Raw genomic sequence first — 23,897 nt, 5'->3', positions numbered from 1 at the left:
AAGGCGCCCACGTGCCTCGCCATCATGTCCGGCACACCTTTTGATGAATTGGGCACGCCTTTTGATGGCACGCCTTTTGACAAAATTGGGCACACCTTTTGAGGGTGCAACTTCTACAACGGTCCGACATGACCCTATAAACTGTCCCGACATTAATTTCGGTTAGCTCCTTTATGGGTCCGACAAGACTCTGTAAACTGTCCCGACATAGATTCCGGTTAGTTTCTACAAGGGTCCGACAAGACTCTGTAAACTGTCCCGACATAGATTCCGGTTAGTTTCTACAAGAGTCCGACAAGACTCTGTAAACTGTCCCGACATTGATTCCGGTTAGTTTCTACAAGGGTCCAGCAAGACTCCGTAAACTGTCACAACAACTGTCACCACATTGTCTGCTACAACGGTCCGACATGACCCCATAAACTGTCTTCTACAACGGTCCGACATGACCCCATAAACTGTCTTCTACATCGGTCTGACACCACCATACAGTGTCCTCTACCACGTTATGACACCCCCATACAGTGTCATCTACAACGTTATGACACCACCATACAGTGTCCTCTACAACGTTATGACACCACCATACAGTGTCTTCACCAATGGTCTGACACGACCATACAGTGTCACCTATCCTCTTTTATTTTTATGTATTTTCTTGTTTTGTTACTCTCTCCAAACTCAAGTTGGTTAGTTCCTATCCCCCTTGAGTTTGCGGGGGGCTGTTAAAATCCACCTACTCTCCACCTACTTCACCCACTTAAACCTACTCCACTAAACCTAACCCACTACACCACTACCACCTCACCTACTCCACTAAACCTAACCCACTACACCACTACCACCTCACCTACTCCACTAAACCTAACCCACTACACCACTACCACCTCACCTACTCCACTAAACCTAACCCACTACACCACTACCACCTCCACTTCACCTACTCCTTACCTACTACACACTCACCCTCTTCTATATATAGGAATCATGAATCATTGTAATAAAAATCAAAATATCAATCAATAATAATACATACAATTTATTCTCTCTCTTTCTCTATACATTATTTCTTACATATATTTTCCCTATCCCTTGTTAGTAAGCATCACCCGTTTTCCATTCTCTTATTATTATTTATTTTATATTCCACCAAAAAAAAAAAAAAAAAAAAAAAAAAAACCACACTGCTGCTTTTTTCTTATTACCCATCCACAAATATTTTTCTCTATTTTCTTTATCCATTATTTTCTTTTATTTTATTTTTCTTATTAAACAAAACAACACCACAAAATAACACCAACAACATTCCACAACCTTGTCATTTTATTCATATCAGGGGATCAACCCCGATCACACTTTTACATCAAAAAAAAAAAAAACCCGCACAAACAAAAACAAAACTACCACACCCACAGTGGGATTTTTCTTCTCTACTCAGCCGCCGGTCTTTTCTTCTTGCCTCCGTCCTGGGTGGTCCTTGCCGGTGTTGCCTCCGTGCTTCCTAGACCACCAAGCAAGTTGCCTCCTCCCTGCTCCTCCACTACAGTATATGGTGGACCTCCAAATCGGAACATCACGGTGGCCTTCCGCTTCAGCTCCTTGTTTTCTGTCTTTAGCACACTTATCTCTGCTCGCGCATCCTTATACATGCGTTGGAGCAGAGCCAGCTGGGAGTTTAACTGTTGCACCTCATTTGTCCTGCTCTGCAGCCGGTGCGACAGGTTTGTGACCGCAGTCATGGTTTCCACACATGACTTCAGAGTATACTGATTGGCCTCAATATCAGTTTGCACCGCCATTTTTTGCTCCACCGACCGCATCAGAAAGTTCAACGGAGCAAAACCAAAGGTGTTTGGTTGAGGTTCACTGGCCACCGCACCAGTTATTTCTCTTGTGGACTCGTTCAATTCTGGAAAGAGCGTGAGCAGACCACGGGAAGAGGAGGCCATGTTCTGGGTAGCTGGACGGGAAGAAGAGGCCATGTTGCTGAGTGTTTCAGAGACGGGTTGGTTACAGAGTATTACAGAGTTTCTCTCTCAGTAAAGGAAGAGTTTTTTTCAGAGGATTTTCAGAAGTTTTTTGTCTGCCTCAGCCTCAGCATCAACCTTGGTTAAATAGACGAGGCAGCCACGCGTATCGCGCGCCACTTGACGCCAGACGACAAACGGGCGCGCCAGCCAAGGCACTCACGTGCCTCGCCATCATGTCCGGCACACCTTTTTATGACTTGGGCTCGCCTTTTGATGGCACGCCTTTTTATGGATTGGGCACGCCTTTTGATGGCACGCCTTTTGATAGATTTGGCACACCTTTTGAGGGTGCGACTTTTTAAGGGTCCGACAAGACTCTGTAAACTGTCCCGACATTGATTCCGGTTAGCTCCTTCAAGGGTCCGACAAGACTCTGTAAACTGTCCCGACATTGATTCCGGTTAGCTCCTTCATGGGTCCGACAAGACTCTGTAAACTGTCCCGACATTGATTCCGGTTAGCTCCTTCATGGGTCCGACAAGACTCTGTAAACTGTCCCGAAATTGATTCCGGTTAGCTCCTTTATGGGTCCGACAAGACTCTGTAAACTGTCCCGACATTGATTCCGGTTAGCTTCTTTATGGGTCCGACAAGACTCTGTAAACTGTCCCGACATTGATTCCGGTTAGTTTCTACAAGGGTCCAGCAAGACTCTGTAAACTGTCACAACAACTGTCACAACATTGTCTGCTACAACGGTCCGACATGACCCCATAAACTGTCTTCTACATCGGTCTGACACCACCATACAGTGTCCTCTACAACGTTATGACACCCCCATACAGTGTCCTTTACAACGTTATGACACCACCATCCAGTGTCTTCACCAATGGTCTGACACGACCATACAGTGTCACCTATCCTCTTTTATTTTTATGTATTTTCTTGTTTTGTAACTCTCTCCAAACTCAAGTTGGTTAGTTCCTATCCCCCTTGAGTTTGCGGGGGGCTGTTAAAACCTATCACCTACTTCACCCACTTAAACCTACTCCACTAAACCTAACCCACTACACCACTACCACCTCACCTACTCCACTAAACCTAACCCACTACACCATTACCACCTCCACTTCACCTACTCCTTACCTACTACACACTCACCCTCTTCTATATATAGGAATCATGAATCATTGTAATAAATATAACATTATATCAATCAATAATACATAAATTCTTACAAATACTTTCTCCATCAATGTGGCGCCTCACATCATTTCCAATTCCAAACTCCTCTTTTCCTCCTTAACAGAATGAGAATTGAGCCTTAGACTCCCTCATTCTTCTGTTAAGGAGGAAAAGAGGAGATTTAGGGCTTAACAAAATTTGGAATTGGAAATGATGTGAGGTGCCACATTGATTGAGAAAGTATTCACAAGGGTCAAGGCACAAAAAATTACCCCTGTAGTGTTGCTTTGGCCAATAAACAATCAATAAGTAATGATAATTGCATCCTATGAAGCACGGATACTTCAAAATAGGGGCCATGACAATGTCAAACACAAGGACATGCCGGGGACATGTATGGCCTGTCCCTTTAATTTTATTATTTTTTTTTTGTATGGGACACATCAGGGACACGGCAAGAGGAGAAGACCTAAATCCTAAATTAGAAGGAAAAAAAACAGAAAGACGAGAACTTTTTCAGTCGATCGATCTCTCCAGTCGCAATCGCCATCTCCATTGTTGTTCTAGTCGCGATCTCCATCTCCATCGAGGCTCCTGTTTCTGTCGATCTCCATCTCATCTTGATCTAGTAAGTCTCTCTTATCTCTCGTCTCTCTCTCTCTCTCTCTCTCTCTCTCTCTCTCTCTCTTCTTTTTGCCTCTCTATCTCTCGCCCTCTTTCTTTTTATTCTTTTCTTTTTTCCTGATTAGATATCTATATCTTGTATATTTTAGTTTAATTTAATTTTTTTTCTTTATAAATTTATTTTTATTAAATGTTTAATTTTTTCTTTATATAATGTTTATAATTTATAGGAAATATGTTTATAATGTTTAAATGTAGTGTTTTTATATATACATTGAATGAATGTTAGCTTTTATTACTTTTGATTGTTTGGTAACATAATATTAATCCACATAGCAAACACATAACATATATATAAATAACTACCGTGTCTCCCGCCGTGTTCGTGTCTCCATTTTTTTGAAATCGCCATGTCCCGTGTCCCGTGTCCGTGTCTGTACTTCATAGATTGTATCATTGTCATGCAAACAATTTTCATTTTTTTTTTTTTTTTTTTGATTCCTTCTTTCCATTGTTTTTTTAGAGGAAGATGAATGAGAAGAATTTAATTAGATGAAACCCTTACCAATAAACAGAAGCAAGCAACTTCCCCCCAATTACTTTTGGAGGCACACCCCATATTGGTGCTTTGGGGTTCTTTTTGAATACATGCTTCTGCTTTTTAGCACCTCTTAAAACTCGATACCTTCGCTATTAAAAAAAAAAAAAAAAACAAACAAACAAACAAAACACCATTAGAATTCGTGAAGTAAAACCAAAAAAATAGTTAACAAATTGCGAAGACAGGAAAAAAAGAAGGAACTTAATCAGAATACTTTGTGTATGCTGAAAGGCATTTACCCAATCAGAAAAACAATGCAATTTGCAATAACAGCAGCTGTTGTTAGCACCACCTTGTTACTCAAAAGCCACCAACCCTATGATAAAGGAAAAAACTAACTGGTCATCCAAAAGTTTCAAGACAAGAAACAATTAAATTAACAGTGTCACTTCAACGGTTATATCTTCAGGGTACAATATAGAATTATGGAAATCATAGTTGTTAAATCAGGATTTGAATCGTGAATCGAAATGGCCATGTACCGAATCGCGAAGCGAATCGAATAAATATTACGTAAAGTATATTTATACATAAAAAAGCATGGAAATGGAAATCAGTTACTTTTTCTAAATTATAAAATAAAAAAGAACAGGTACTTTTTCTAAATTACATAAAAAAGCATATTTATACACTTAGATATTATAAATATGAAATATTTAGACTTAAAGTAATGAAAATGTTATGTTACATGATCACGTGATCTAAATAGGTAAGACACTTCCATAGCAAGAGATGTGGGTCCAAGCCCCACCGTGATCTATCATCCTATATTATATTTATGTATTTATGATATATTTTATGTAAATTCACATCACATCATATATGCATGGCAATCCACATTCATTATAATATGATTCTATGAATGTATGATCATGAATAAGGTTTACAACTGAACAAGTTCTGAACTTTTCAAAACTCTAATCTATACTTGTAAAGTAACTTGTGTCAAAAAGAGACCGTACAAAACAAAAGTTAGATTAGACAAAGTTAAAAATTCCAAAAAGCCTTCATTTCTTCATTTCAATCTTCATCATCTCTGTTAAAACCTATCACCTACTTCACCCACTTAAACCTACTCCACTAAGCCTAACCCACTACACCACTACCACCTCACCTACTCCACTAAACCTAACCCACTACACCACTACCACCTCCGCTTCACCTACTCCTTACCTACTACACACTCACCCTCTTCTCTATATAGGAATCATGAATCATTGTAAAAAATATAACATTATATCAATCAATAATACAATTCTCTATTTCTCTTTATACATTAAATTTCTACATGGTATCAGAGCAGGTTTAGAACCTAATATTTTCGCTTCACCGGCGGGCGGCAACCTCACCTTAGCCGTCCGCCGGACCTTAACCTATTCCGTTTCTTTTCTACACATTCTGAACATTGACAAAGGTGACGACACGGCAACACCAGGGACGCCGGGTGGACCATTGATATCGTCGATCCGAGTGGACTCGCTATCGTATACTGATCGGAAGTTAAGGCCGGGATGCAAGTGCTTGCCCGTTGAAGCTCCTTCCTGGGGTGCTCCTCACACCTGCCTCTTAGATTTCCCTGCTCCCGATGTCTCGCTCACCCGGAAGCTGGGAGCAGAGTTCGTGGGGACATTCATACTGATATTCGCGGCAACGGGAGGACCAATCGTGAACCAGAAATACAACGGAGTAGAGTCACTGATTAGGAACGCAGCATGCGCTGGTTTGGCAGTGATGATAGTGATTCTGTCTACTGGTTGCAACCATGAAACAAGAAGAGAATATTCCAAATGGATCTGGAAGCTAAACTTGACCATTAGCATCAACATCTTGTGTCTAAAGTACACAAACTGATTTTCTCTCTTCTCTCTCTCAGCAAACCCAGCACAAATGGAGAGGGGCTACGAACCTCTCTCTCTCTCTATGCACTGACTCTCTCTTTTTTTTTCGGAAGCTTTGAGTTTTGAAAGGTAAAGACACACTAGACCCACTCACTTCCTTTTCTTATGAGGAGAACATTTTTAATATCTTTACTCACCCAACATGGATACCACTCACTTTCTTTTTTTTTTTTTTTTTTAATCTCACCCATCCACCGCCCAACTTTTGCCCCCCTCTTTTCTTATTTCTTTATCACACCAGACACCAACTTTTGTCCCCCTCTTTTCATTTCTTTTTATTTTTATATTATTCACCCACCTCTGCTTTTTTCAACTCTTTATTTTATTTTATTTCATTTCCCACACTGATGTTTTTCATATAATCCATATACCAATTCTTTTTATCTATTTTCTTTATCCCTTGTTTTCTTTCCTTTTATTTTTATTTTTACACACAAAAAAAAAAAAAAAAAAAAAAACCCGGAAGAAGACGAAACTGCACACCAAACTCATTTTATTCATATCAGGGGATCAACCCCGATCACAATTTTACACCAAAAAAAAAAAAAAAAAAACAGAACAACCACATCCACAGGCAGGATTTTCTTCTCTACTCTGCTGCAGGTCTTTTCTTCTTGCCTCCGTCCTGGGCGGCCCTTGACGGTGTTGCCTCCGTGTTTCCCACTCCACTGGGCACGATCACTCCACCCTGCTCCTCCACTGCAGCATATGGCGGCCCTCCAAATCGGAACATCACGGTGGCCTTCCGCTTCAGCTCCTTGTTTTCTGCCTTTAGCACACTTATCTCTGCTCGCGCATCCTTATACATGCGCTGGAGCAGAGCCAGCTGGGCGTTTAACTGCTGCACCTCATTTGTCCTGCTCTGCAGCCGGTGCGACAGGTTTGTGACCGCAGTCATGGTTTCCACACATGACTTCAGAGTATACTGATTGGCCTCAATATCAGTTTGCACCGCCATTTTTTGCTCCACCGACCGCATCGGAAAGTTCAACGGAGCAAAACCAGAGGTGTTTGGTTGAGGTTCACTGGCCACCGCACCAGTTATTTCTCTTGTGGACTCGTTCAATTCTGGAAAGAGCGTGAGCAGACCACGGGAAGAGGAGGCCATGTTCTGGGTAGCTGGACGGGAAGAAGAGGCCATGTTGCTGAGTGTTTCAGAGACGGGTTCGTTACAGAGTATTACAGAGTTTCTTTCTCAGCAAAGGAAGAGTTGTTTTCAGAGGATTTTCAGAAGTTTTTTGTCTGCCTCAGCCTCAGCATCAACCTTGGTTAAATAGCCGAGGCAGCCACGCGTATCGCGCGCCACTTGACGCCAGACGACAAACAGGCGCGCCAGCCAAGGCACTCACGTGCCTCGCCATCATGTCCGGCACACCTTTTTATGACTTGGGCTCGCCTTTTGATGGCACGCTTTTTGATAGATTAGGCACACCTTTTGAGGGTGCGACTTTTTAGGGGTCCGACAAGACTCTGTAAACTGTCCCGACATTGATTCCGGTTAGTTTCTACAAGGGTCCGACAAGACTCTGTAAACTGTCCCGACATTGATTCCGGTTAGTTTCTACAAGGGTCCGACAAGACTCTGTAAACTGTCCCGACATTGATTCCGGTTAGCTCCTTCATGGGTCCGACAAGACTCTGTAAACTGTCCCGACATTGATTCCGGTTAGCTCCTTCATGGGTCCGACAAGACTCTGTAAACTGTCCCGACATTAATTCCGGTTAGTTTCTACAAGGGTCCAGCAAGACTCTGTAAACTGTCACAACAACTGTCACAACATTGTCTACTACAACGGTCCGACATGACCCCATAAACTGTCTTCTACATCGGTCTGACACCGCCATCCAGTGTCCTCTACACCGTTATGACACCACCATACAGTGTCCTCTACAACGTTATGACACCCCCATACAGTGTCCTCTACAACGTTATGACACCACCATCCAGTGTCTTAACCAATGGTCTGACACGACCATACAGTGTCTCCTATCCTCTTTTATTTTTATGTATTTTCTTGTTTTGCTACTCTCTCCAAACTCAAGTTGGCTAGTTCCTATCCCCCTTGAGTTTGCGGGGGCTGTTAAAACCTATCACCTACTTCACCCACTTAAACCTACTCCACTAAGCCTAACCCACTACACCACTACCACCTCACCTACTCCACTAAACCTAACCCACTACACCACTACCACCTCCACTTCACCTACTCCTTACCTACTACACACTCACCCTCTTCTATATATAGGAATCATGAATCATTGTAAAAAATATAACATTATATCAATCAATAATACAATTCTCTATTTCTCTTTATACATTAAATTTCTACAATCTCCAAGGTCAATATCAGAGTCATCCTCTTCATCATCATCTACCATAGTCATTTCATCAAACTCTTCTTCCTCTTCCTCTTCCTCTTCTTCACGTTCAATCAATTCAACTTCATCATCATCTTCAAATACTTTTCTTTTCATCTACCATAGTCATTTCATCAAACTCTTCTTCCTCTTCCTCTTCCTCTTCTTCACGTTCAATCAATTCAACTTCATCATCATCTTCAAATACTTTTCTTTTTCCTCTATCGGCGGCATTTAAATTTCTTGGTCCTGCATTAATAAAAATAAATAAGGTCATGAATAAGCAAGTAAAGGTGAAAATATAGAAATCAAATCTTTGAAATTAACTTATTTAAAATATAGAATTATACCTGTTTTTCTCTTTTTGCTACTTGTTGCTCCTTTATCATCTTCGAAGCACTCTTGGATGTCCATCCATGAATGATCTTCGGGTAGACATGGATCCTCTTTCTCAGTAATCCATTCATCATCGGATTCCATATCCGAGCCCTTTCTTGTCTCTTAACTTGCCTCAACTCAAATTGAATGTTATACTTCACAAAAACCAAAGCATTCAACCGTTGTTGCTCCAACCAGTTTTTTTTCTTCAAGTGCACAAGATCAAAAGTGCTCCAATTTCTCTCACACTTGGTGGCACTACAAGTAAGGCTGAGCACTCTAATAGCTAGCTTTTGAAGCTCTTTGCACTCTTCTCCATAACTTTCCCACCATAGAGCTGTAATTAAATAATAAAGAGATGTTAGAGAATAATGCATGCCAACATAATTGCTGTGAAATTGCGAATATACAATTTCATAATCAAAAAATTTACTAGGTTGTTTCTTTTCCCTTGTCAAGATGGCCATGCTCATACCACACATACCCTCGACCTTCTTGAACTTTTCTAATTTCTCATCAACCTTCACTCCATCCTCTATATTCGGATACATCCTCTCAATGGTTTTAAATAAACCAATTTTCACCTCCGTATCCGCAGTGAAGTTTTCTTGATAATGAAACCTAGAAAGAAAGATAACTTCATAAATAAATTCCATTACACATTTTGTATATAAGTCACACAACACAATTAGACAAAAAGAGTAAAAAACTTACATCGGATTAAGGTAATATGTCGCCGCATGAAAAGGCCTATGGAGTTGTAAATCCCATCTAGTATCAATAATTTCCCAAATGCGCTTATATCTACCCCTCACATGGTTCAAGTTTGAAGCAATTTCTTCATTCGCTCTATCCATAGCTTCATAAATAAATCCCATTGCCGACTTTGCATCACCATCCACAAGCCTCAAGATTTTCACCAAAGGGAGCACACACTTCAAGCAATACTTGATTGCTTTCCAAAATCTAGCATCTCCCAAGATTGTTCCTTATGCCTTTTTTGCATTAACAGATGTAGAATAGGTGCTTCTAGCCCACTCTTCTGATGCAAACATAGCTCTAGGTTGGAGCTTTCTATCTTGGAAACTTTTTAAAGTAAGGAAGGCGGTGGCAAATCTAATAACCGCAGGTCTTGTCAACTCCCTATTCTTTGTAAATTTTCTGAACAAATCAAGCATCCAAGCATGCCTATAAATGTACACAGCGATTTCCTTGGCTTTAATTAATGTATCTTTGAAAACCGTCTAACTCACCTATGTCACTTAACAATAAGTCAAGGCAATGTGCTGCATATGGAGACCAAAACAATTTAGTCCTCTTCTCTTCCAATAGTCTACCGGCACCCACATAGGCCGACGCACTATCGGTTACCACTTGAACCACATTTTCTTCCTCAATTTCATTCACAATGTCATCAAGCATATCAAATAATTTCATAGAATTTTTAATTGCAGCGGAGGTGTCTATTGATTTAATAAACAGCGTTCCACTTGGACTATTAACAAGGATATTAGTAAGAGAGCGAGACTTTCCATCGGTCCATCCATCGGACATTATAGTGCAACCCGTCTTCTTCCATTCCTTCCTATACACTTCTAAACTTGCATTCACATGATCAACCTCTTTTTTCAAAAAAGATACTCTCACTTCATGATAACTAGGTTGTTTCAATCTCACACCATACTCACCAACCGACTTCAACATCTTTTTAAACAAGGGACTTTTCACTAAATTAAAAGCCAATGCATGCCCATAAATGACTCTACAAATATCTCTAATCATGGGCTCCCTTTGCTTTACCATTTGATTCAAACTTTGTTGCTTTGCCCTCCCCTTTGTGACATATGCATCCATAGTTCCCCTTTACATTTCCCCTCAACATTTCTTTCTTCAAAACAATCAACATCTATAATATTGTCTGATTTTTTTTGCACTTAACAGTTGTGAAAACATATTCATAATATCTTCAAAAACCTGACTACAAGCACCAACATTATCATGAGTTCCGGCTAAATGATTTTTCATTCGAATCACCCCACCCTAGTAATCTTTTCCAAAATAATTACATCTCAAATGTATTCTATTGCTATCTTTCACACGGGTACAATGGTCCCATGTCGGATCTTGTTTCCCACTTTTTTTTTCCTTTTCATATTTTCTTATCCATCAAAGAAAGCAAAATATTTTTCTAATGTCTCAGCACAGCAACAACTTTAATACTACAATCCACAGTAGACAACAACAACAATAAAGTAATGGAAAAGTTTAAAGTCAATAGAGCATTTTATAATACCTATGAGGTTTGTCTGTTAGTAGCTCAAACAAAGTTGAAGATCCAAGAAGAGAACAAACTTTAATAAAGCTTTGTGCAAGTTGAAGACAAGAAGGACTACGAAGCATATTCCTACAGCAAGGGGCCACCAAACAGTGAGAAGGAGGACCGCGAGCATTGCATCGAACAGAAAGGAGAGTTTTTCTAGGGTTTTGTCTTTTGGGAGTAAAAAGAGACAATAGGTCAACTTTGTTGGACTGCCGTTTGGTCTTAAAAGACCAGGCAACCCATCGTCTGCCAAGAAAAAGCAAAAAAATTGGGCCAAAAATTGAATTTTCTTCATTCGGGTCCTTGAAATCTGGGTCAACCTGCGACTGTCATGAATCGTACGATTTAATGATTCAGCGATTCATATCGTGAATCGATCGATTTGGCTGCGATTCTGTGCCATTTGCGATTCCATCTACCTGTTTGAATCAATCTCTAGGTGTATCGAACCGAATCGTACGATTCAAATCGCAAATCGTAAGATTCTAACAACAAAGCTTGAAAGTAACTTGTCATAATATATACAATGAGGTCTTTGTCATAAACCTTCCGTACTTGTCTTATCTCCTAATCTCAACACGCTTTTGTTCAATAGTGCCCCTTTTTGTTATTGAAATGTGATCTTCTACTTTTGTGTGTAATTTTTTTTTTTTTTTATATTCAGTGCCCTTACAGCTCGTTTGTTTTGAAGGATAACTCATGGGATTGGACTATTAATCCGGAGGGATTAATAGTCCGTTGTTTGGTATGGATTTTTTGGTCCGGATTAATAATCCCTCCGGACTATTAATCCGGAATTCACTGGCTTATTGTATCCCTGGGGGGGCCTCGGACAGAATCTATGAGATAATGTATCCCATGGGATTGGCTAGCTTTATTACATCTTTGACCCTCTCATCTTTCTCTTAGCTTGTCCAAATTCAAAATTTTACTTTGTATGAAAGTAAAACTTTACTCTGTATGAAAGTAAAATTTTACTCAGTAAAATTTTACTGTATGAAAGTAAAATTTTACTCTGTATAAAAATAAAATTTTACATTCTGAAACTAAAAGTAAAATTTTACTCTGTATGAAAGTAAAATTTTACTCTGAATAAGAGTAAAATATTACACTCTGAAACTAAAAGTAAAATTTTACATTCTGAAACTAAAAGTAAAATTTTACTCTGTATGAAAGTAAAATTTTACATTCTGAAACTAAAAGTAAAATTTTACTCTGTATGAAAGTAAAATTTTACTCTGAATAAGAGTAAAATGTTACACTCTGAAACTAAAAGTAAAATTTTACTCTGTATAAAAGTAAAATTTTAGATTTAATATTCTTATTATTTAGTAAATAATTCAAAAGGACAAAATAGTCTTTTGAACATTTATTCTTCTCCATAATATCCCAAACAAACATGGGATTCAATAAAATAGTCCAATCCACACCTCTAATCCCATGACTAAACAAACATAGAATACAAATCTAGTCCGACCAAATAGTCCAGGGACAATGTATCCCAGGACTAACAGTCCGATGGATTACAATCCCTCCTTATCCAGTCCGTCCAAACAAACGCACCCTTAGTGTAGTATGTTCAAAACAGTGAACCCATTTAACTTCCATTCTTACAACCACCCTTCTGTAACATGTTTAACATCTATTCCTACAATCACCCTTCTGTAACAATGGATGCGATCCTGATAGGATAGCAAAAATGTTTATATTGTAGCAAAATGGTACACGTAACCAGGATCACAAGATAATATATTTTTGTTAGAATGCCATATTTAGCCATTTTTGAAACTCCGCATGTTCTATAATTTGTAAAGAAATGAGAGATGGTAAATCTTAGAGGTCTCACAGAATAGGTAGTTACTGTATAGATCAATGTTTCTTTATTTCTGTTCTATTAAGTAAAGAAAGGGCACTCAGGCCATAAATCTATTTTTTAAACTTTTAGGGCAATATTACCAAACTCTACTCTTTTGGGGCATAAGGACAATAACAATTTGAAAGACCACTACCCCTACCTACCTGTCTGTCTATTTGTTCACCATTCCACCTATCTGTTCACGTCACCTATTTATCCATATCACCACCACTACCATCAGCCATCACTGGCTGCCACCACCAGCCGCTGGCAGCGGCGGCGGCCAATTCCACTGATTTTTCCGGTAGTCTGGCAGTAGTGGGTAAAAAATGGAAAAAATTATCCTTCAAAACAATTTCATTAATTATGTCCTCACAACCAAAACAAAACAATTATTGGACCTGATGCCATACACCCCTTAGAAATGGACTTCTCAGCAATTTTTCCTAGAAGAAAACCAAGATTGGACTTGTTATTAGTATCTACATCCAAATGAGTAAATTGAAATAAGCTATTAGCCACATCGCAATGGTTTGAAGTGGCATATTGCTTCTTTCCTTTGCAAATAGAGTGCAATGTAAGTTCCAGGTGATAGATTCACATCGAATTAACTCAATAATAAAGACAAGGTGGTTTCTAATGTGTGATTAGGATTTCCATCTCTGTTGTTAGAATCGTATGATTCGCGATTCAAATCGTATGATTCGGTTCGATACACTTGGAGATCGATTCGAACAGGTAGATGGAATCGCAAATGGCTCAAAATCGGAGCTAAATCAATCAATTCACGATACGAATCGCTGAATCGCTGAATCCTATGATTCATGACAGTCGCAGGTCAACCCAGATTTTTCAGACCCGAATGAAGAAAATTCAAATTTTGGCCCAATTTTTTTGCTTTTTCTTGGCAGACAATCGGTCGCCTGGTCTTCAAAGACCAAACGACAGTCCAACAAAGCTAACCCGTCGTCTCTTTTTACTCCCAAAAGACAAAACCCTAGAAAAACTCTCCTCTCTGTTCAATGCAGTGCTCATGGTCCTTCTTCTCACTGTTTTGTGGCCCCTTGCTACAAGAATATGCTTCATAGTCCTTGTCTTCAACTTGCACAAAGCTTTATTAAAGTTTGTCCTCTTCTTGGGTCTTCAATTTTGTTTGAGCTACTAACAGACAAACCTTATAGGTATTATAAAATGCTATATTAACTCTAAACTTTTCCATTACTTTATTATTGTTGTTGTCTACTGTGGACTGTAGTATTGAAGCTACTACTGTGCTGGGACATTAGAAAAATATTTTGCTTTCTTTGATGGATAAGAAAAATATGAAAAGGAAAAAAAAATGGGAAACAAGATCCGACATGGGACCATTGTACCCGTGTCAAAGATGACAATAGAATGCATTTGAGATGTAATTATTGTGGAAAAGATTACTAGGATGGGGTGATTCGAATGAAAAATCATTTAGCTAGAACTCATGATAATGTTGGTGCCTGTAGTCAAGTTTCTAAAGATATTATGAATATGTTTTCACAACTATTAAGTGGAAAAAAACAAGACATAATTATAGATGTTGATTGTTTTGAAGAAAAAAATGTTGAGGGGAAAAGTAAAGGAGGAACTATGGATGCATATGTCACAAAAGGGTGGGCAAAGCAACAAAGTTTGAATCAAATGGCAAAGCAAAGGGAGCCCATGATTAGAGATATTTGTAGTGTCATTTATGGGCATGCATTGGCTTTTAATTTAGTGAAAAGTCCCTTGTTTAAAAAGATGTTGAAGTCGGTTGGTAAGTATGGTGTGAGATTGAAACCACCTAGTTATCATTAAGTGAGAGTATCTTTTTTGAAAAAAGAGATTGATCATGTGAATGCAAGTTTAGAAGTGTATAGGAAGGAATGGACGAAGACAAGTTGCACTATAATGTCCGATGGATGGACCGATGGAAAGTCTCGCTCTCTTACTAATTTCCTTGTTAATAGTCCAAGTGGAATGGTGTTTATTAAATCAATAGACACCTCCAGTGCAGTTAAAAATTCTATGAAATTATTTGAGATGCTTGATGACATTGTGAATGATATTGGGGAAGAAAATGTGGTTCAAGTGGTAACCAATAGTGCATCGGCCTATGTGGGTGCCGATAGATTATTGGAAGAGAAGAGGACTTGGACCCACATCTCTTGCCATAGAAGCGTCTTACCTAGTTAGACCACGTAATCACCATGTAAAATAACATTTACATTACTTTAACTTTAAATATTTCATATTTATAATATCTAAGTGTATAAATATGTTTTTTAATGTAATTTAGAAAAAGTAACTGAATCTTTACAATTCACGATTCGATTCGCTTTGATTCGATTCGCTTCGCGATTCAGAACATGGCCATTTCGATTCACGATTCGAATCCCGATTTGACAACTATGCTTTCAAGCACTGGTTTTCAATGATACGATTATGAGAATATATTGCCTATATTGTATTTTAGGAATTTAGAATGATTGTGATTGTGTAAATATTATGCGTAATTCGTATTTCCTTTTTTGTCTTAGGGATTAGAGTTCTATATAAGTGATGTAATCTTTGTATCATTGATTCATTCGAATATACAGAAATATTCAGAAACATACATGGTATCAGAGCTCCTCTCTGAATCAGACCTTTGTTCGCATCTCTGAAACTCATGACCCATCTCAGAAGTCGCAAGTCTAGTTCGAAACCCTAGAAGGCCTCTGATTTTTTGCAAATATCTCTCTGTGGTTCACGAGTCTAGTTTGAAACCCTAGTTGCCCTACTTCATCCCTCTCCTAGTTCAATCGACTCATTCTGGTGTGATCAAAGTTGTGACTCGTTAACTTGCATTTGTTTTGCTTCACGACTTCAACCTTGAATCTAAAAGTCGAAGTCGACTTTGCTTTTTGCTTGTTGTTCTCTCTCCGGCTTGCCGTCGCTGACTCCTACCTCTCTCATTGGTTAGCAACCTATTTGGTCCCTTCATCTCAGTGCTCCGACTACTCGTGGCTCATTTTCTCTCTCTGGTTCCTCTTCCATCTCTCTTAGGTCTTATATTTTGACCTCCTCTGGTTATTATATTTTTCATTTAGGCCCTTACAGTTTTTATTTACATATTGGCACCATGTCAGATAATAAGATTCATTCTATCACTTGCAAACTTATTGGAGCCAATTATGCTTATTGGTCTAGTGTTATGGAAAAAAAATTGCTTGGTCGAAAAAAATGGAAATATGTTTCTGGTTCTGTTTTTCATCCATCAGATCCCAAACAAGATGAATATCAGGTTGCTTGTGACACTTGGGATTGTGATAATGCCTAAGTTCTGACTTGGTTTCATAATGCTGTGAATGATCGTATTTGGATGATGTTTACCAAATAAACTACTGCTAAGAAGGTATGGGACTATTTACAAGAGGTTCATCAGCAGTCCCACTATGCCAAACGGTATGAGATGGAAACAGCCATTCAGAGTGCTCGTCAGGGAGATCAATCTATTCAAGATCTCTACATTGAGATGACGGGACTTTGGGATCAGCTTGCTTTCATGGAACCGTCTGGTCTTAAGGTACTCGATGCCTATATTCAATTTCGGGAAGAGGGTCATTTAGTGCAGGTCTTAACGGCTCTCTCCCGTTGGTACGAGGCTATTCGTGGTGGCAGCCTTCATTTGTCTCCTCTTCCTTCTGTGGATGCTATTGTTCGTGAACTCCTCTTCGAAGAAACCCGCTTAAGACAGCCAGTCAGACTCTGTCTCCATCTATCTTCTTGGCTCCTACCCAACCCCCACTACTATCAACCCCACCTCTTCAGCTTCAAGCCACTACAAAACCCAAGAAAGGGCCCTTGACTTCAGATGAGTGTGCTTTCTACCATCAGAAGGGCCATTAGAAGTACAATTATCCCAAGAAAGGACATGCGTCTTCTCAGCTGTTTCAGTCATAATTCCGAGCTCCTACTCAAAGTATCATTCGGTCTCCAGCCGCTTATACTACATCTGCTCTGGCTCCACATCTTGACTTGACTTCCTTGAGTGCTCAAATTGCTCAGCTTCAGCGTATCTTGTCTACCTCCTAACCATCCTCTTCTGCTTCCGCCCTCACCTCTCTTCATTCAGGTTTGCATGGCTCTTCGTCAGGTATTTCCCCTTCAGCTTGGATTTTTAACTCTGGTGCTTCTCATCATATGACTCCCCATCTCTCCTTACTTCATAACTGTTATTCTTCTCCCTTTCCTATTATTGTTACTACTACCAATGGTTCTGGTATGCCCAAGGTTTTAAAAAACGGCCGCAATCGTTACGTAACGGTTTTGGTAGTTACCGCCACCTGTTACGGCCGCTTTTGCAGTGTGATTGAGATTCACAGGTGTGTCGGCCGTAGCGGCTGTCGTAGCGGTCGTAACGGTGCTGTAATGGCCTGTTACGCACCGTTACGTAACGGTTCCGAACTGCTTCTTTCGAAAAAAACAAACAAAAAAAAAAACTGAAAATGGGGGAAGAGGGAGAGAGAGAGGAGGAACGATGAAAAGGGAAGATGGAGGAGTAAGAAATAGAGAAGATGATGAACATGTTATTGATTTGTTAAAGCTGTAAGACCTATACTATTCTATTCAGCTGTTATCACTCAACCATTTTGTTTGTATGCGTCTATCTATATATATTGTTTGAAAATAATAATAATAATAATAAGTGTGGTCATTATCTATTTATATATATATAGGCTATTATCTATTCTTGTACTTTTGTCATTGTTTAGTGATTGATTTTTTTTGTAAAATATCTAGAAAACATAACACCTATAATTATATATTAATAAATTTTTTTATACATGTCAATTTTTTTTGATTAGTTTATTTTATTTTTATTTACTAGTTATTCAAAAAGAGAATGAATATTCAAGTGATCCAAACCCAAACAAAAAAAAATTCTTTATAATTTATTTTTTAATTTTTATATGATTACATTAGCATGTATAATTTATTTTTTAAAACTATTCAAATTAAAAGTTGCATATGCTTCCACAAGTATAATAATTAAAAAAATAATTTTATACATCTAAGTCCAATAAAAAAAAATTTGTTGCCACAAGCATAATATGGATTTAGGACATATAAAGTCATTAATTATTAAAATAAAATGTAAAAAACTCAGTTTATAGTGATTTAAAAATATAAAATATATTGGATCATATTTAAAAATTTACAAAAATTGATCAATATTTATTTTAAAACCCAATAAATACGATTATGGGAAAAAAAGACGTGTATCGGTAAGTTTTTTTAAAATTGTGCGAAAAATAAAAAAAATTCACAGTTCCGATTACCGCAACCGTTACATTACGGCCTTTACACCCCGTAACCGCAACTGCGTCACCGCCACCGTTATGGCGACCGCAACTGCTTTTCAGAACCTTGGGTATGCCTATCTTATCTGTTGGGTCTGTTCTACCCTCTACTATGTTTGCTGTCACTATACCATCTACCATTTAAGTTCCTCAACTATCTGTTAGTTTACTCTCTATTAGTCAGCTTGATATTTCTAGTTATGATGTTACCTTTTCTTCTTCTGTCTGTTCTGTGCAGGATCAACAGTCCAAGAAGCAAATTGGGACTAGTCGTAGAGTTTGGGACCTCTATGTGGTGGAAAGCTTGCATCTCCCTTTGTCCACCTCTCCAATTGCTTTTTCATCTTTTCAGTTAGATTTTCAGTTGAGTCTTTTTTATCTGTAGCATTTTAGATTCGGTCATTTGTCTATTGACCGTTTATAGTCGTTAGCTCAATCAGGATTGTTAGGTAAAGTCTCTCCTAGTCAAATTACCGAATGTCAAGGGTGTAAACTTGCCAAAATGATAACATTACCATTTAATAAAAGTACTTCTATTTCTGTTACCCCATTTTCTCCTGTGCATACTGATGTATGGAGACCTTCTGTTCTCACTAAAAGGGATTTTGCTTACTATGTTTCTTTTGTCGATGATTACACTTGCTATACTTGGGTTTATCTTATTAACTCATAAATCTAACTTCTACTAGATATATCGTACTATTCAGTCTTATGGTCACTACACAATTTGAGTCTACTATTAAAATGTTGCGCTCTACCTTTGGTAGGGAATATTTTAAAACTGAGTTTTGTGAATATTAGACCACCTTGGGGATGATACATCCACTCAAAATGGTCGAGCTAAGCGTAAACACCGTCATTTCCTTGAAACCGCTAGAACTCTTCTTCTCTCTGCCTCTATTCCAACTCCATTTTAAGAAGCAATTTCTTACTGCTGCTTTTCTTCTCAATCGTATGCGTACTCCCCTTCTCTCTGGTCGGTCTCCTTATAAGGCTTTGTTTTCTCCACTTCCTAATTATTCCCTCCGTGTTTTTTGGGTCTACTTTGTACTTCTTCCCCGCAAAGATAGGACCAAACTTAATGCTCGGTCTGTCCTGTGTGTCTTTTTGGATTACAGTCTTACTCAAAAAGGCTATCGCTATTACGACCTTGTTTCTTGTCACCTTTATGTCTCCTGCCGTGTTGCCTTTCTCGAACATTTGTCTTACTTTCATCTTCCTTCTATCACTGCTCTGGTTTCTAAAGATGACTTGGTTCACATTGATCCATTTCCCTCTGAGGTCTTTCTTAATGAGTACATCTCTACTGTTTCTCATGAGCTTGTTCCTTTTTCTCCTCCTGCACCCCCTCTTGCTCCTTCTCTTTCTCCTCCACCTCCGTTGTTAGCCTATTTTCATTGCAATGCTCTTCCTCCACCAGTGGTCTCTGCCCCTACTGTTACCCCTTCTACTTCTAACAACTCTGATCTTGCCAACCGTAAGTATCCCCTTTGTAACCGTAAACAGCTAGTCAAACTTGATTTTGCTAACACATGTTTTTCCCCCTTCATACTGCACTTTTTTGTCTAGTATTCACTCTTTTTCAAAACCCCTGTCTTAGAAAGAGGCCTGTCCAAATCCTAATTGGATTCAAGCTATTAAGGAGAAGTCATCTGCATTGCAAAAGACTACTACTTGGGAGTTAGTTCCTTTAACTGCTGGCAATAATTTGGTTGGTTGCAAATAGGTCTATAAAGTCAAGACTCATTCTGATGGTTCTCTCGAGTGCTACAAAGTTCACCTGGTCGCTAAAAGTTTCTCCCTAGAATATGATATTGATTATAAGGAGACCTTTACCCCTATTGCCAAGATGACTACTGTCCACACTTCAATCTCTATCGTTGTTGTTCATCAATGGCCTCTTTATCATATGGATGTTAAGAATATTTATCCAAAAAAAAAAATCAGATAGATGTTAAAAATGCTTTTCTTAATGGTCATCTAACTAAGGAGGTTTACATGCGTCCTCCCCCTGGCCTTCTCCATTCCTCTGGTCAAGTTTATCGACTTCGGCATGCTCTGTATGGTTTAATCTCCTCGTGCTTGGTATGATCGCTTTCAGATAGATGTTACTGAGCTTGGGTTTCATCCTTGTGCCCAAGACTCTGCCTTGTTTCTCCTCCACACCTCCGCTGGTTTTGTTGCCCTTTTACTGTACGTGGATGATATCATCACTAGCTCTGACTTTTCTGCTATCTCTGAGGTCAAGCAGCATCTCTTCTACACCTTCGAAATGAAAGATCTGAGCCCCTTGAGGTATTTTCTTAGTATTGAGGTAGCTTATTCTCCCAATGGCTACTTTTTGTCTCAAGCCAAGTATGCCAATAAGGTTATTCACAGTGCCGTTCTTACTGATACTAAGCTTTTTGATAACCCGATTGAGCTTAATGTGAAGCTCAACACTACTGATGGTGCCCCTCTGGATGATCCTATTTTATATCACGAGCTTGTGGGTTAGTCTATCTGACAGTTACTCGCCCTGATCTTGCCTACGCTGTTTATGTGGTTAGTCAGTTCGTTTCTGCTCCTCGTTCTACACATTGAGCTGCTTTGATTCGGATTCTTCGCTATCTTCACAATACTATCTTTTAGGGCTTGCTATTTTCTTCTACTTTTTCCTTGGACTTGGTTGCTTATGTTGACGCTAATTGGGCTAGTGATGTTAATGATCGCAAGACCACTTTTAGTTTTTGTATGTTTCTTGGTGATTCCCTAATTTCTTGGAAAAGCAAGAAACAAACTATTATTGCCCATTGTACTGCTGAAGCTGAGTATCGTGCTATGACTCATGCAACTGCTGAAATTGTTTGGTTTCGTAGTCTCTTATCTGACTTGGGCGTCCTTCAGTCCTCTCCGACCTCTCTCTCTTGTGACAACTGAAGTGTTATTCAGATAGCCTATAACACTGTCTTCCATGAGCAGATGAAACACATTGAGATTGATTGTCATTTTGTCTGTCAGCATCTGCAGTCTGGCTCTATTTTGCTTCCTTTTGTTCCTTCGGCTCTGTAACTTGCTAACTTCTTTAGCAAGACTCACACCAATGCTCGATTGCGGTTTCTTCTTGAAAAACTCTCAATGTTTTCTGCTAAAACACCTTGAGTTTGAGTGGGGATATGAGAATATATTGCCTATATTGTATTTTAGGAATTTAGAATAATTGTGATTGTGTAAATATTATGTGTAATTCGTATTTCCTTTTTAGGCTTAGGGATTATAGTTCTATATAAGTGATGTAATCTTTGTATCATTAATTCATTCGAATATACAGAAATATTCATAAACTTACAACGATAACCCCTCCCCAAAAAAAACCATAAAAAAAAAAAAAAAAAGGCCCAAAGAGGTTCTGAATTGACAGCACTTCGTAGGTGGGGGCAACTAGTACTAGAAGCTCAAGCAAAACACAATCCAATAGTTCAAGACAACTGCAGCATAGTGCCCACTTCATTCTGGATGAAGATAATAATATTGTCCATCTGTCAGTACTTGAAAACCAAAAGGGTAAATTACACTTTGCCCCCATAAGTTTCAGTGTTTTCCTACTTTAAAGTTTTTTTTTCCACTTTGGTCCCTAACTTTTCAATTTTTTTCTCAATTTGCTCCAATAGCTAACGTCCGTCTAATTTTTTTTTTTGATAAATAAATAGTCTATATCAAAAGAGCATCAAAATGATGCAAAGAATACAAAACTTCAAAAAGAACCTACCACCTCCTAACCAATAATATCATCTAAAAAAACTAACAAGACAAACAAATTCGGATCAAACTTCTCTTACATGTAACTATACAAAGCTGTAAGAAGACGACTCTCAAACCACAAAACACTATGACAAACCTCTTGAAAATTTCGCCTATTACGCTCTAACCAAACTAGTCACATCAAACGAAGAGACACCATAGACCACACACGCCGATGCCACTGCCGCTGCTGCCGCCGCTGCCCAACCCGAGATCCACGCCAACTCCGCAACATCCACCACCACCAACCTCCGCGGCTGAACCCAAACAATCCCAAAAAGAGAGCACATAAGTCCCCACAAACAGCTAGCCACAGAACAGTGCAAAAACAAATGGTCAACAACCTCTACATCAGCGCAACACATGCAGCACTGATTCACTAGAATATGACCACACCGCACCAAATTATCAATCGTAAGATTCCGTTCTAATGCCGTTGTCCACATAAAGAATGCCACCTTAGAGGGAACTCCCGGCACCCAAATACTCTTCCAAGGGAAATCCCTCCTCACCTCCCCCACTAGACTCCAGTAGAAGGATGAAACAGAGAAACGCCCCTTAGCCCCCACCAAATTCCACCCCAAAACATCTTCCCCCACCCCAGTCACACCCAACCCATACAAATAATCCCATAACTACAGCAATTGATCAAACTCACAGAGTCACAGTCTTGGACTGGCCGCCACAAATGAATGTCCCAAACCACCACACCCTCACCCCCCAAATAAGATGCTACCATAGCATCCTGATCCCCTGCATTTCCGAAAATCAGTGGGAAACGATCCGCTAGTGCAACTCCGCCACACCACCTATCCTTCCAGAAGCGCACCCTCCTCCCATCACCTACCCGGAACTCCACTATCTCCCAAAACTGCACTCGCCCCAACTCAATACCTTTCCATAAGCCACACTCATACGATCCAACCACAGCCTCTGCCCCTCCAAGTCCCCCTCTAGCCAATCCATACTTACTAACCACCACCCGTCTCTATACCCTCGCCGACTCCAAAGCAAATCGCCACAGCCACTTACCTAACAAAGCTTTGTTGAAAGTCACCAAACGCCGATCCCCCAACCACCCTACCTCTTTTGGTTGACAAATCCAACCCCAGTCCACCAAATGATAACGAAAATCATCCCCCCACCGCCGCACAGAAAATCTCGCTGAAGCTTCTCCATCCGTCGTGCCACCGATACCAGAATAACATGTAAAGACATAAAATACATCTTAATGCTACTCAACACACTCTTGATCAAAATCAACCTACCCCCTTTCGAAAGATATTGCCTCTTCCAACCCGCCAACTGGCGGTGAATTCACTCCACCACTCCATCCCACACCCCTTAAGCCTTAAACGTTGCCCCTAGTGGCAAACCCAAATAGGTAGCCTGCAAAGTCGACTCCTTACAGCCCAACACCACCACTAACACTGACAAATTTTCCACCTTCCACACCGGAATCATTTCCAACTTCCTCAAATTCACCCGAAGGCCTGAAACTATCTCAAAGCACAACAAGACACATCTCAAATAACCCACCTGCTCCCCCACGGCCCCACAAAAAATCAAAGCAT

At 39.4% G+C, this 23,897-nt stretch overlaps 1 protein-coding gene across 11 annotated transcripts in view; it reads right to left on the bottom strand.

The window, feature by feature from the left end:
- Positions 1-8,806: 8,806 nt before the first annotated feature.
- Positions 8,807-23,897, bottom strand: part of LOC114281293 (uncharacterized) — a 34,421-nt gene continuing 19,330 nt past the window's right edge. For 7 of the 11 annotated variants that reach the window (XM_082891752.1, XM_082891746.1, XM_082891751.1 and 4 more), the window contains 2 exons: positions 8,987-9,635; positions 8,807-8,885 (listed from right to left, as the gene is read on the bottom strand). In XM_082891752.1, the coding sequence (XP_082747878.1) occupies positions 8,871-8,885; positions 8,987-9,635 (664 nt within the window). In that variant the 3' untranslated portion in view covers positions 8,807-8,870. Of the gene's footprint in view, positions 8,886-8,986; positions 9,636-9,728; positions 12,010-23,897 lie in introns of those variants that run through there. The other 4 variants (XM_082891749.1, XM_028223738.2, XM_082891748.1 and 1 more) reach the window with 4 other exon arrangements.

Source organism: Camellia sinensis, chromosome 10 (genome assembly GCF_055761805.1).
Source record: "Camellia sinensis isolate YWXY chromosome 10, ASM5576180v1, whole genome shotgun sequence".
NCBI lineage: Eukaryota > Viridiplantae > Streptophyta > Magnoliopsida > Ericales > Theaceae > Camellia > Camellia sinensis.
The sequence above is the reverse complement of the archived record's forward strand: the minus strand, read 5'-3'. Positions and strand labels throughout refer to the sequence as shown.